Here is a 14,538-nt window from a genome sequence, read left to right as displayed (position 1 = left end):
ACTACTTTTAACTAGAATATTTATGCTGCCACCAGGAAATCACCAAGCAACGTCATTATGATATATTCATACAGGTCTGCATCATGATGCATTGGTTATGAGATTCATTTTTAACACCCTTAATCCCTACATACCTGTACAGTGGTAGATCCCACCGCCTTGCCTGACAACACAGTGCCCTGCAGCCGGGCCACGTTGGAGTCCTGAACTCGCAGCAGGTAGCGCACCTGCCGGGTCACGTCCACCTGCCAGCCGGGTCCCAGAAAGAAGGCCGGCTGCCCGCTGGGCTCGGCGGTGAAGGGGGTGAGAATGCGCACTTGAGAGTGCTGGTACTGCAGCATGCAGCCCTTCACCTTTCGCTCGTCCTCTTCCTCACTGTCCAGACTGGACCTGAGGGGAAAGGAAGTTAATTCACTGCATGAAGCCAACTGAGGACGAGCTGATGCTACACAAAGCAACTCACTACAATCATTTCTATTCAGATACTGTAGATACGATATCATGTGGAATGAACGTTATATACAGGTAGGGCTGCTACTACTACTATTATTTTAATAATCAATTGATCTGTCGATTGTCGGATAAAAAAATAAAAGCATTCATTTCCAACCCTTTATTCAAAAATGTAGAGAAAAGATTTGCTCCTGGCTCAGGCTCGCTCTTTTCTTTGAGGCCATGTTGCCTGCTGCAGAAAACAGCCGCTCAGATGGTGTCGATGTGGCAGGGATGTAGAGGTAAAAAGTGAAGTGATTGTCATTGTGAAACACTGCAGCACGCAGAGCACACAATGAAATGTGTCCTCTGGTTTTAACCATCTCCCTTGGTGAAACACAGTGTGAAAGGGGAGCTCTGACCAGGCAGACCACTGCTTGCTGCCTGCTTTCACTGGCTGCATCAGGCAACCGGCATTAGAAAAGTGGCGCTTTTTTCATAAACACGCGTGTGTTTAGTGCAAAACCACGTGTTAAAATGCAGTTAAATGCAAATGCTTTCTTCTACCCCTTTTTTTTTTCTATTTTTGCTCAACCCTGTCTATGAGGTGCCGAACTCTGCAGGCATCGGTGTGCAGGAGAGACCAAGTGTGTTTTTGCAATAATCAAATGTCTCCCCATCGTTTGAAACAACGAATTAATTATGGAATTCGTTGAAGACTCTTTCAATAATCAATTTGTATCGATTTTTATTAATCGATGTGTTGTTTCAGCCCTATATACAGCCCTTTTCCTGGACACCATGGAGCTGGTGTGTAAGGTAAAGATGAAGGCCATTTTTGGGAAGACCTCCCACTTCCTGCATTAATCCCTGAGGCAGCTCCCACAGCAATGGCTAGCTCCACCCAAGCTGCTATAATGAGATATTTTGTCCCAGCAGCAGTCAGACAGCAATAACTGCTTCTCGCTCCCGGTCTACAGAGACTACATCCATGGTCCATGTTGACACATTCATGCACAACTCCACTGCACAGCACATTGCAATTTGTCTATTATTATCAGATATGGGAATAATGGTGTTACAATAACTATGTTACTGGGGAAAAAAAGAGGTGGACAAACATTTACACAAACACGCTCAGGAGAGACACAGCAATGGCCAGCCCTGCAAAAATTTGGAGCCACAGGCAAGATTTTAGGTGGCTCCCCCTTGCATTGCAGTAAATTTCACTGCGTGTATAGATTTCCTCACAAGAAACTGAATAGCTTTGTCTTAAAAATTATTCTATTCAAATAAACCTAGTGTTGTAGTCAAGACCTTGCAGAGACCAGAGGATATCAACACCAAGACGCCGGCGAGAATTGAAAAGAGAAAAGGACTGGAATTGACATCACATTACTCAGATCAACTTTAGAGAAAAATGGCATTGCTGTAAAGTTTCCTTACTTGTTAAATATTTTCAATTAAATTGTCCATATGTCCCTCATTTAAAATATCCTAGATCTGTCATAGTTACGAGGCCTGATGGAAAACAATATACTCAGCAATCCTTTCCTATAACCATTTTATCAGACCTCGTCAAGGCAAGGACATGGGATGTACCAGAAAGATGTCTCTTATACCAGGAACAATGATCCCTTGCGTTAAAATGAAGACAATGGACATTTGGCTCTCAAATGTTCACTGACACTCTTTGTCATGATCCGGACCAGCAGGGGTTACTCCGGATTCGGAGTTCAGACCGGAGTTTCATGTTAGTCCTGTGTAATGTTCCCTGATCGTGTTCACCTGGTCTAAATTTATATAATTGTATAAAACTATCCTGTTTGTGTCTGTTCGCCGTTGGGTCATTGTGCGTGTTTATGTTCCCCTGTCTCGTGTAGTCTGTATTAAACCCCTGTCGCATGAAATCATGCGAATGCGTCCTCCTTTATCGCCATGTCCAGTCCACCCGTGACACTCTTAAATACATCTTCTTCTAGCAAATTAATCAAATTTACATAAACATCAATTAACAATGCTGGTTCACTGATCTACAGTTAGTCACTTGGATGGTGGGTGGTGAACGGAGACCATGAACTGGAAAAAAATATATCCTATGCGCAAAAGTTAAAAAAAATAAATTTACTCTAAATTAATTTATATCTTAAGATACACACATCATGATGGAGTGGACTGATTTTGGAATGTCATACAATGAAATTATTGCTGCTCTTGCGCATAGACACAGGATTGTAATCAGCCGAACTAACCCATGCTGAAAAATAAAAGGCTCTGCCAACGGAAGACCTAGACAGACTTAGGTCATGTTATTAACTTCATCCAGGAACAATTACAATATCCGGTTAAAATGCATGGTTATGGATGGATGTTTACAAAATGCAGAGAAAATGGCCTTTAAGCAAATAAAACAAACAAACAAACAAAAAACTAAATGGTTCATATGACATATGGCGTGTGTATTTATGGATCTAAAAATAACTTGTCTGAATTCCTACAAATCAAGCAGTTACTTGAGAGATAGTAGGGGCTATTTTATAGAAGCTTTAGAAATATTAAATAACTGTCCTAGAGACTATAATACAGAAACTTATGCGCACAAGATAATAACTTGAGTGCACAGGATAATTTTTTGCATTTCACGGTACTTAATAACTGTACTATGCATGGCTACACGTTATTATTTGACAGATCTAGGAGTTTTTCCTCATGGTTTTTAATGACGGCAAATGCAGTGCTAGTCAACAATCTTGTACTTAGTTATACTAATTTTCAGGGGTATTTTTCTACAGATGACATTGTCCCAGCTGTCTCCGTCAAGGTGGTCCACAAAATTGGCATACAGTCAGGGGCAGTTCATGTCACGACTACGGACTTACGGGGGAAGGAAGCGCAGAGGTCTGACATGCTGGGAAGGGGGTTTTATTATAACAAACAATAACGAAATACAAAGAAACAATGGCGCGGTGGCCGAAAACAGTTTAACGTAAATAATGAACTGAAACAAACCCGTAGGCGTGTGGCGATTGCCAGAACTCAAAACACATAAAACTAAACAAGGTCAAGTTCGTGCAGAGAGTTCACGAAAATGCCAGCGACCCCGAACGGGCGGAAACTTCCGGCATTTATGGGGCGTCAGGATTGGGTTCCGGTGTGGAGCCCAGCTGCAGGCAATCCTGACAGAGCCCCCCCTCCAAGGGCTACGTCCTCGGAGCCCCAACAGTACCATCAGTGGAGGCGGCGGGGCGGACGGCGGCAACCACAGGGCTCCTGCCCTGCTGTATCCTCCCCTTGGAGGACCCGGTCCCTCGGGCTGGCTCCCCGGCGTGGTCAGGCGTGGCGGCCCCGGTCCCTCGGGCTGGCTCCCCGGCGTGGTCAGGCGTGGCGGCCCCGGTCCCTCGGGCTGGCTCCCCGGCGTGGTCAGGCGTGGCGGCCCCGGTCCCTCGGGCTGGCTCCCCGGCGTGGTCAGGCGTGGCGGCCCCGGTCCCTCGGCCTGGCTCCCCGGCGTGGTCCCGCTTGGCGGCCCCGGACCCTCGGCCTGGCTCCCCGGCGTGGTCCCGCTTGGCGGCCCCGGATCCTCGGCCTGGCTCCCCGGCGTGGTCCCGCTTGGCGGCCCCGGACCCTCGGCCTGGCTCCCCGGCGTGGTCCCGCTTGGCGGCCCCGGACCCTCGGCCTGGCTCTCCGGCGTGGTCCCGCTTGGCGGCCCCGGACCCTCGGCCTGGCTCCCCGGCGTGGTCCCGCTTGGCGGCCCCGGACCCTCGGCCTGGCTCCCCGGCGTGGTCCCGCTTGGCGGCCCCGGACCCTCGGCCTGGCTCCCCGGCGTGGTCCCGCATGGCGGCCCCAGACCCTCGGCCTGGCTCCCCGGCGTGGTCCCGCATGGCGGCCCCGGACCCTCGGCCTGGCTCCCCGGCGTGGTCCCGCATGGCGGCCCCGGACTCCCGTACCTGCACACAATAATCAGGGCCGATCCATCTGGGTACGTGTGGGCCCTGTCTCCACATGTCCCCTCTGACACGTCTTGTGTCACCCCCTGCACCGCGCAGGGAGATTGTCCCAGAGCCTCCGGCGACTGTTCCAGGCACCCCAGGCTGGTGCCTTCTGGGACTATGCAGCCCCTCTCGCTGCACGGCCCTGGTGCCAAGGGGGGGGCATTGCCAGACCATCCGGCTAGCCCCTTCTGCGTCCGTTGGGACAAGCAGGCCCTCTTCCTGTCTGTCCCAGCTAGGTCCTCATGCCTACCCGGGGGCTCTATGGCGCTCCACCCCTCTGGAGGCAGACGCAGGCCCATGCCTGGCCCGCCCTCCTCACTGGCTACCGGAGGACCCAGCTCCATCGCTTCCCCACCTCCCCTCCCCTCAGGAGGAGTCCCCAACCCGAACTGCACCCCCCCAAAAAATTCTTTGGGGGAGCACCCCCCCCGGCTGGACTTAGGGGTACCTTGGGGCTCGTCCACCTCGCCTTGGACCGGTGCAGTCAGGTTGGGAACTCCCTCCCTGGGGTTCGGCTCTGCTGCTGGGTCACCATCTGGTGGACACAAAGAGGGGAAGTGGGGGCGACATACGGACACATATGCCACGCACACACACACAGACAGAGACAGACAGAAGAGAGGGTCGTCTAGTTCCCTCTCTGAGCACTCCGGAACCTCCTCAGGGGGCACAGCCAGGATCTCGGGAGGCGCGACCTTCTCGTCGCCCGCCAGTGCTTGGTCTTCTTGCCCCGGATCCTGACTGGCGCTGGACGTGGTGGAGGGGCAGAGTTCGATCCCTGGCTCAGGCTCTGGCCGATCAAACTCCGCCCTCAGTCTCTGCTGGAAGTCCCAAAAACTGCTGTCTGTCTCTCCCTGCTGCCAGAGGGCTGCGCTCCAGCCCCATGCTGACCCAAGCAGACACGATAGGATGGTGGTGGTCTTATCAGTGTCTGCTGCCCCACTGAAGGGTCCCGGGACAATTGGGCTGTCCCACACGGGGCTGGGCACGTCGCTGGAGATGGTGGTAGGTGTGTGGTGTGGAGGGGGGTGGACGTCTTCTCCAGCAGGTGTGGGCGCTGGTGCTGCGCTGCCATTTCGCTGGGGAACGTCCGGGCAGAGGGAAGGCGGGTCGGCGACTGGAGCAGGAATGGAGGATTCCCTGCGAGGCAGTCCCGGCAGCGCAGTTGCTGGCTGGCGACCTCCCGTCGCCCTCTTCCACCAGCTTTCCTCACACTGCTGGGAGGGACGTGGGTTTCCACGGACCTCGTGACGATCCTGGATGGGCGCGATGGGCGGAGCCATCCCGGCACCGACTGCCCAAACGGCGTCATCCTGGTCGTCGTCCGTGTCAACCTCGTACCCCCGGAAGTCACATGGGTCATCACGGACGCCGCGATGATCTCGGACGCGCACGCTGGGCGGAGCCATCCCGGCAACGACCGCCCACCGAAAATCCACGTCATCATCGCTTTCGTCATCCGTGTCCTCCCACCGGTGACTCCGAGGGTCGTCCACCCTGCGGACATCCTGGACCCATGGTGCGATAAGCTCCCATGGGCAGTACTCTGGCCATTCGGGCTGGAGGCTGCCCACCTCCTCGCTGGAGGAACGCCGCCGTTGTTGTTGTTGCCGCTTCTCACCCCCCTGGAAGTGACGTGGGTCCCCACGGACCTTGCGACGTTCGCAGACTGGCGCGATGGGCGGAGCCCAACTCTCGTCTCCCGTGCTCTCGTCGTCGTCCGTGTCGTCCCAGTCCACGGGGAGCCTTGCCAGCAGAGCGCAGAGTTCTTGGCTCGACATGGCGAAGATCGTGGGGGTCGCATCTTCTGCGCTCGCTGCCCACGTCACTTCCTCGCTGCTGCCGACGCCAACGTCCTCGCTCCGCCCACTCACCCGCCGACGTTGTCGCTTCCGGGTTTCGCGGAGTTTCCCGGGGGTGACGTCATCACGCGGCGCCGCCTACCACGGCTTCTCGGGGAGAAAACGCTCCACCAGAACGGGCGGCGCGTCTCTCCCCTGCCGTCCGCGTTCGCCGCGCCGGGCTGCGTCCTTCGCGGCGTTTCTTCTCCTCTGCTTTCCACCTCTGCGCTTTTGGGTGGGTCGCTGGCATTCTGTCACGACTACGGACTTACGGGGGAAGGAAGCGCAGAGGTCTGACATGCTGGGAAGGGGGTTTTATTATAACAAACAATAACGAAATACAAAGAAACAATGGCGCGGTGGCCGAAAACAGTTTAACGTAAATAATGAACTGAAACAAACCCGTAGGCGTGTGGCGATTGCCAGAACTCAAAACACATAAAACTAAACAAGGTCAAGTTCGTGCAGAGAGTTCACGAAAATGCCAGCGACCCCGAACGGGCGGAAACTTCCGGCATTTATGGGGCGTCAGGATTGGGTTCCGGTGTGGAGTCCAGCTGCAGGCAATCCTGACAGTTCAAGACTCTCCGGACTCCGCTCCATGTCTTTGCAAGTGCACCTCACAAATGAGCAAAAATATAAACGTGCACACAAAAAAATTAAAACTGATAAAAAAAAAACATTTTGCAGATGGCCATGATGTCACAAATATACTATTTGTGCTCTGCAAAGCCAAAGTTTATTACTGCCAACTTCGCTATGATGTGATGTATATGATGTGTGTGGACTGTGAGAACATGTATGCAATGCAACATTTTTAAAATGGATGCATCTGACTGGTTGCATTTGAATTTAGGCGCATAATGAATAATGACACTGTTCTATGAGGATGCGCTGTTTTTGCTGCCTAATGGCATGGGCTAGCTCTGCATTATTCCCTGGGACTAAGTCTTTATCCATGTCAGTAACAAGAAATTCAAATCTGATTACGCGCTCACGTTTCATCAAAACTAGCAGCTAAGAATGAGGAAAATGCTTAAATGCTTAAACCCAGGTACAGCTAATATGACCTCTGCTTTCCGTCTTTCCACATTTTAAATTACTTGCCTGCTAACTAGTTACTTTTATAATGCTCTAACTCAGGAAACAACTTAAAATAAGTAACTATTAACTGACAAATTACTTTTATAAAGTAATGTAACCAACACTGATAATTATATCGCTTTTATTGCACTTATACTCTCAATATCTGTGTAGAGCTACATTCTTTAATAGAATGTATATTCATTAGTAACAGAGTACATGAGCATGGTGACTTGTGCCATAATTTGTATTATAACATCCTTTTTAACATCTGCAGATTCATTTCATGATATGTATAGAATCCAGTACAGTTTGTATACTTAAAAGCAGGAAATTATGAGAAAATGAGGGGTGGCTTGAGACTCGAGCTGTACTTTGTGTAATAGCTTTGGCCATAAAACCCAGACAATTATATGGAACAACAACACCTGCTTGCAGCTACACACACACTCCACTCTACAGGTCCCAGTAAATAACATGTCCAAACCCTGCTGAAGGTGCCCCTGTGACCCCTTTCATCAGAAGCCCTGCAGAAGGAAAGGCCCTGTTGTGATTAAATGAAGTGGGCGACACTGGTCTCGCCTCTCTTTCAACCGCACGCTGATTACCCGTCCGCTGCTCGCCTTTAATACCGTTTCAGAACCTGTTTCACCCTTTTTATCTACACCCAATCAAGTTGAAAAGCTCTGCGGGTCAATCAGGGAGTGGAGAGTTCATCAAAGGTCATCTCTTTATTCAAAGACAGACGAGCAGCATGGTCCCTGTGGTCGCTCTGGAATACTCAGCATGCTGAGCTGCTTTACAGCTGTAACGGGGTACAACTAATGGGGGGAGCCACCTGAGTTTAGACCTCATGTGGATCTTCTGCTTTTATGAGCCTGTCAAAAAGTTTGGCTTGACAGTTTAGCTGATATGAGTTCAAAATTATGATCAGCATTTTTATTAGCTCTGAAAACAAGCTGAGTTTACTGATAAGCATGGAGCAATAAAAAATTTAAATGCACACCTGGAGAAAAGCAACATTCAGTACAGGAGAACAACGACAAAGAAAAAGCCCTAAATGCATTTTAATAAGCATAGAAAACAGAGTGGACACCTGGGCTTGAAGCCGGGTCTGCAATGCTGTTTGTATGACATTTACAGGTCTTCCTTATATTAAGTTGTAAGAACTCTATCATGACCTTGAGTGTTAAGTAGGTCTAATGGGTGAATGGATGAATGGAAAGCTTGCTCTACAGCATGCGTACAATTCTTAAGGCTGCATGATTTATCACGTAAAATTCATCACCTTCGTTCCTGTCTCAATTTGGCCTGAATAAAGAATTACATTTCTGCTCTATTCACGATGATTTTACCAGTGAATAAGAACCTGGTAAAAAGTGAACAAAGATGTTGTTGAGCTATGTCACCCCAAGCACACTTTGATAAAGAAGTATAAATGGTATACAGAAATTGGATTTATGTGTGGAATGTGTACGGAATTAGCCCGGAAGACCCTCAGCTCCTCATTGAATTGCAGAAGAGGTTTCCACAGGCCAACCATGAACCAGCCATGACTGACTGATTCCAATTTAATCAAGAATTGTGCAGCTCTAACATAAGTATAAGGAGTGTAAGACATTGCATATGAATAACCAGAGACAACTCCTCTTTGTTGTGAAGGAGTTGTGAAGCTGGGGTAGGTGTCGGGTACCTGACAACAAGCACTAATTCAACATTAGGTAGAGTGTATTGACAGTGAACAATGTCTCACTTACTTCCTGTTGTTACCAGTTGCAACGGGTACCCTCCATCCCTTGATCTGACTGAGCACAGAATCAGACAAGTCAATGTGAAGTGGGAGGCGGGGCATCCACACATTGACCTCCAGCTGGGTGCTCAGGTAGCTGTAGGTGAAGTTCACTGTCATCCTCACCCGACCTCGGGTCTCTTTTCCATCCACGAACACATAGTTACATCGCTCGGCAACCTGGTGAAGAACATGTGAATCACAAAGGGGATGCATATCCAGTTCATCAGACACAGAAACCCAAATATACGAATCCTGCATTTCCCCAAAACCGTCTTTTACCAAGTCTTCACCAACACAAGTGCTTCAGGGCTCCTCAAAAATGTAATAAAAAAGGCATAATGTTCAGATCAGAAGCAGCAAGGGAACTAGAGTAAAGTACACATCCACCAAGGATACAAAAATCTGTCACAAAAATCTGATGATATTTTAAAATAAGCTAAAGGAAAATCTTGCAGAGATTTGGAAGAAAAACAAAAGACACCATGGTTGCCTGCCAACTTCCAACTGTGTATTTTAATAAAAGCAATAAAACACTTTCTGTGTAAAAGCCCCCAAGGTTACTTTGGTTAATGCATTCTTTCAATTGCTCTAAGAAAGTATTCTGTGTGAACTTTTTTTTTTTTTTATTGAATGCTACCTCTGTCACTATTTTGCACTTATTGCAATTGAATGTTTTTCATAAATTGCTATATTAGTCAAATAATGTGAAAATAATCAAACCAAATGGAAATTATTTGTAGAATTGTAAACATAGTAGCTAGATTAATTGTAAAACAATTCATAAATACATACAAATTAATTGTTTTGCCCAGCCCTATCCACGTGTCCTGCAAGTGCTAGAAAGTGGAGTAGACAGGGAGGAGATTCACAACAGCGATATCGAACATGCCTCTGAGGACTCACCTCGTCACCTTGTCACCGCTTCAGAGAGCACCACACCCCCCCGAGCTACTAATAGCTTTTGGTTGCCCACGCACCCTCGGCCTTCACTAACACCAAGGGTATTCAGCTCGATTTATTGGCCGTGCTGTGTGTAGAGCAAACTCAGTCCATATGTGTAAATGTTTATGTGGTACATCTGAATTACCCGTGTGTGTACGTGTGTTGTTGAGGATGTGATGTGTAAACTTGTTTGTGTGCTCCTGAAAGTGGCTGCTTAGTCAAATTTCATCTCGTAATATTTCCAAATCCAACCCGAGGCTGTTGTTGAGACTCAGTAGCAACAGATATCAGAGCATCCATAACACTTGCCTTTACGAGAAACTTGTTTGTGTGTGTGTGTGTGTATTTGTGTCTACGCATGTAATACAGTAGTAATGCACATGGTCTTATCCTCCAGGCACGCCATGATAAAGATGAGTTTTGAAAGTGCGGGAAAGATTCATCCACACTTGTGACCCAGTTAAACGCTTTAAAGGCTTTCTGAAAGGGGTGGCTGGACAGGCCAGGCAAAGCCCTGGGCGGTGAGCCGATAATGACTGGATAAACTTCTCCGCTCTCCATAATAAACATGCGGATAAACGCCTCAGCTCTGGGGAACGGAGGGGTGGCCCATTCTCCTGGTGAGTCGCAGGACATATCTGGTCAGCCTGATGAAATCATATAAGTGGAAATCAGCTAAGTGTTTAATTTAGGCTACTAAAGCCTAAACATCCATTAAACTTCCCATACAGCTTCCTTCCTCTTTTTATTTTTCTGTGAATTATTCTTCTACAATTATTTGGAATCAAAATAGATTATAGTGTCATGTTACATGTTTGTGTTTTTCGTTTTTGTAGGAGGAGCCTGTAATTACAGAACTCATATTTGCATTCCATTCAGAGCGGGATTTTTAAAAGATGCTGTGGGTCCGTTGAGGGAGGAGGATAGGGAAAAACACAAGACAGACACCCTGTTCGAAGCATCTGTCTACCCTGCGCTTCTTACTGGCCAGACTGCTCTGATTTGTTCTTGTGCCATGTATTTCTTTATGTTTGTTAAAATCGTTGCCAAAATTCGTAGCATTTCCCTCCCTCTTTCCTAGACCAGGATGTATCATGTCAAAAGACAAATGTATATTACATTGCTGTAATTAAATAAAAAAAATATATTTTTACATCACAAATGTATGGACATGGACGTATGTTCGTTAAGTCCTCCATTAAAAGCTCGTGGAATTTCTCCTCCTTTTTCCTTCATTCTAAATTAATTACATGTATTTGAAAATATTGTTTTGATTATGATAGCTATAGTCCCAAGTGGCACATCTGGACAGTTCCAAACAGTTGCAGTGTTTTTAGCCATGGAGTTACAATTGCAGCAGCAGTAACTACATGATAATCGCAGTCTCATTATTCAACCTACCTGGCTGTGAATACGATGTAAATTTTGTATCCCATCATGCACTGCGAGTTAAATGTCCAATCAGATTCAGTTAGTTTACCGCGTCGAACAAAATGCAGTGACAGTTGTTCACAAATCTGCAGTCATTTACAAATTCTACACAGGGACCAATGCTCAGATCATCTATGAGCACCGTGGTTGGGTTAATACTGAAGTGAAAGGCCTGGCCGGAGCACGATATGGGACCATCTAATAGTGACGCAGATGGGATTGCATTAGAATCAGTTTAAAACCCTCTGTCTGAAAGAGACACAGAGAAAGGTCTTGTACGTCAGTAAACAATGCCGAAAGGGCTCTGACCAAGCTTTTTTTTTTTGACGCACCGGGAGTGAGACTGTGTTGACATGTTCCTAAAGCAGTATCAAAATGAGCTTAAAGGTGGATCAAGGCTACCACTATTTGTTCTTTTTTCTGGTTACATAGATATTTTAAGTGAAGTATACAGGGAGTGCAGAATTATTAGGCAAGTTGTATTTTTGAGGAATAATTTTATTATTGAACAACAACCATGTTCTTAATGAACCCAAAAAACTCATTAATATCAAAGCTGAATGTTTTTGGAAGTAGTTTTTAGTTTGTTTTTATTTTTAGCTATTTTAGGGGGATATCTGTGTGTGCAGGTGACTATTACTGTGCATAATTATTAGGCAACTTAACAAAAAACAAATATATACCCATTTCAATTATTTATTTTTACCAGTGAAACCAATATAACATCTCCACATTCACAAATATACATTTCTGACATTCAAAAACAAAACAAAAACAAATCAGCGACCAATATAGCCACCTTTCTTTGCAAGGACACTCAAAAGCCTGCCATCCATTGATTCTGTCAGTGTTTTGATCTGTTCACCATCAACATTGCGTGCAGCAGCAACCACAGCCTCCCAGACACTGTTCAGAGAGGTGTACTGTTTTCCCTCCTTGTAAATCTCACATTTGATGATGGACCACAGGTTCTCAATGGGGTTCAGATCAGGTGAACAAGGAGGCCATGTCATTAGTTTTTCTTCTTTTATACCCTTTCTTGCCAGCCACGCCGTGGAGTACTTGGACGCGTGTGATGGAGCATTGTCCTGCATGAAAATCATATTTTTCTTGAAGGATGCAGACTTCTTCCTGTACCACTGCTTGAAGGTGTTTTCCAGAAACTGGCTGTAGGACTGGGAGTTGAGCTTGACTCCATCCTCAACCCGAAAAGGCCCCACAAGCTCATCTTTGATGATACCAGCCCACCTCCACCTTGCTGGCGTCTGAGTCTGACTGGAGCTCTCTGCCGTTTACCAATCCAGCCACGGGCCCATCCATCTGGCCCATCAAGACTCAATCTCATTTCATCATTCATCAGTCTTGAGATATTTCTTGGCCCAGTCTTGACGTTTCAGCTTGTGTGTCTCGTTCAGTGGTGGTCGTCTTTCAGCCTTTCTTACCTTGGACATGTCTCTGAGTATTGCACACCTTGTGCTTTTGGGCACACAAAAACAAATCAGCGACCAATATAGCCACCTTTCTTTGCAAGGACACTCAAAAGCCTGCCATCCATTGATTCTGTCAGTGTTTTGATCTGTTCACCATCAACATTGCGTGCAGCAGCAACCACAGCCTCCCAGACACTGTTCAGAGAGGTGTACTGTTTTCCCTCCTTGTAAATCTCACATTTGATGATGGACCACAGGTTCTCAATGAGGTTCAGATCAGGTGAACAAGGAGGCCATGTCATTAGTTTTTCTTCTTTTATACCCTTTCTTGCCAGCCACGCCGTGGAGTACTTGGACGCGTGTGATGGAGCATTGTCCTGCATGAAAATCATATTTTTCTTGAAGGATGCAGACTTCTTCCTGTACCACTGCTTGAAGGTGTTTTCCAGAAACTGGCTGTAGGACTGGGAGTTGAGCTTGACTCCATCCTCAACCCGAAAAGGCCCCACAAGCTCATCTTTGATGATACCAGCCCACCTCCACCTTGCTGGCGTCTGAGTCTGACTGGAGCTCTCTGCCGTTTACCAATCCAGCCACGGGCCCATCCATCTGGCCCATCAAGACTCAATCTCATTTCATCATTCATCAGTCTTGAGATATTTCTTGGCCCAGTCTTGACGTTTCAGCTTGTGTGTCTCGTTCAGTGGTGGTCGTCTTTCAGCCTTTCTTACCTTGGACATGTCTCTGAGTATTGCACACCTTGTGCTTTTGGGCACTCCAGTGATGTTGCAGCTCTGAAATATGGCCAAACTGGTGGCAAGTGGCATCTTGGCAGCTGCACGCTTCGACTTTTCTCAGTTCATGGGCAGTTATTTTGCACCTTGGTTTTTCCACACGCTTCTTGCGACCCTGTTGACTATTTTGAATTAAACGCTTGATTGCTCGATGATCACGCTTCAGAAGCTTGGCAAGTTTAAGAGTGCTGCATCCCTCTGCAAGATATCTCACTATTTTTGACTTTTCTGAGCCTGTCAAGTCCTTCTTTTGACCCATTTTGCCAAAGGAAAGGAAGTTGCCTAATAATTATGCACACCAGATATAGGGTGTTGATGTCATTAGACCACACCCCTTCTCATTACAGAGATGCACATCACCTAATATGCTTAATTGGTAGTAGGCTTTCGAGCCTATACAGCTTGGTGTAAGACAACATGCATGAAGAGGATGATGTGGGCAAAATACTCATTTGCCTAATAATTCTGCACTCCCTGTACAAATTAAAAATGGAACCAAGAATAAAGAAGTGGCCAAAATGGGATTGACCAAGCAATAGAAAGAGAAGGCTGTGGCCCTCATATTGGGCATTCTTTACAGAACTGCAGAAAAGTAGATAGCCTGGGCAGTTTGAAAGGTCTCACCCAAACACCGGAATACTATTTGTGCAGCATGGCGACAGACAGGTTGGACAGGGCATCCCACACTGTTTACTTGTGTAGGTAGAAGATAAAAATGGCTGCAGCGTGGGCTGTCCACCGTTCCCTTGTGTCAGGTAGACATCCTGCTGAGATGGCATCACTGACGGTGGTGGAGCGGTGGCT

At 47.4% G+C, this 14,538-nt stretch overlaps 1 protein-coding gene across 1 annotated transcript in view; it reads right to left on the bottom strand.

Annotated features, from left to right (window-relative positions):
* LOC114786879 (transmembrane protein 132C) overlaps nt 1-14,538 on the bottom strand; it is a 44,217-nt gene that overhangs the window by 5,244 nt on the left and 24,435 nt on the right. Inside the window, exons 6-7 of the mRNA XM_028974437.1 lie at nt 9,103-9,314; nt 135-390 (exon numbers count right to left, since the gene is read on the bottom strand). Coding sequence (XP_028830270.1) covers nt 135-390; nt 9,103-9,314 — 468 coding nt within the window. The remainder of the gene's footprint in view (nt 1-134; nt 391-9,102; nt 9,315-14,538) is intronic.

This window comes from Denticeps clupeoides, chromosome 3, assembly GCF_900700375.1.
Source record: "Denticeps clupeoides chromosome 3, fDenClu1.1, whole genome shotgun sequence".
Lineage (NCBI taxonomy): Eukaryota > Metazoa > Chordata > Actinopteri > Clupeiformes > Denticipitidae > Denticeps > Denticeps clupeoides.
This window is presented reverse-complemented; position numbering and strand designations above follow the sequence as displayed.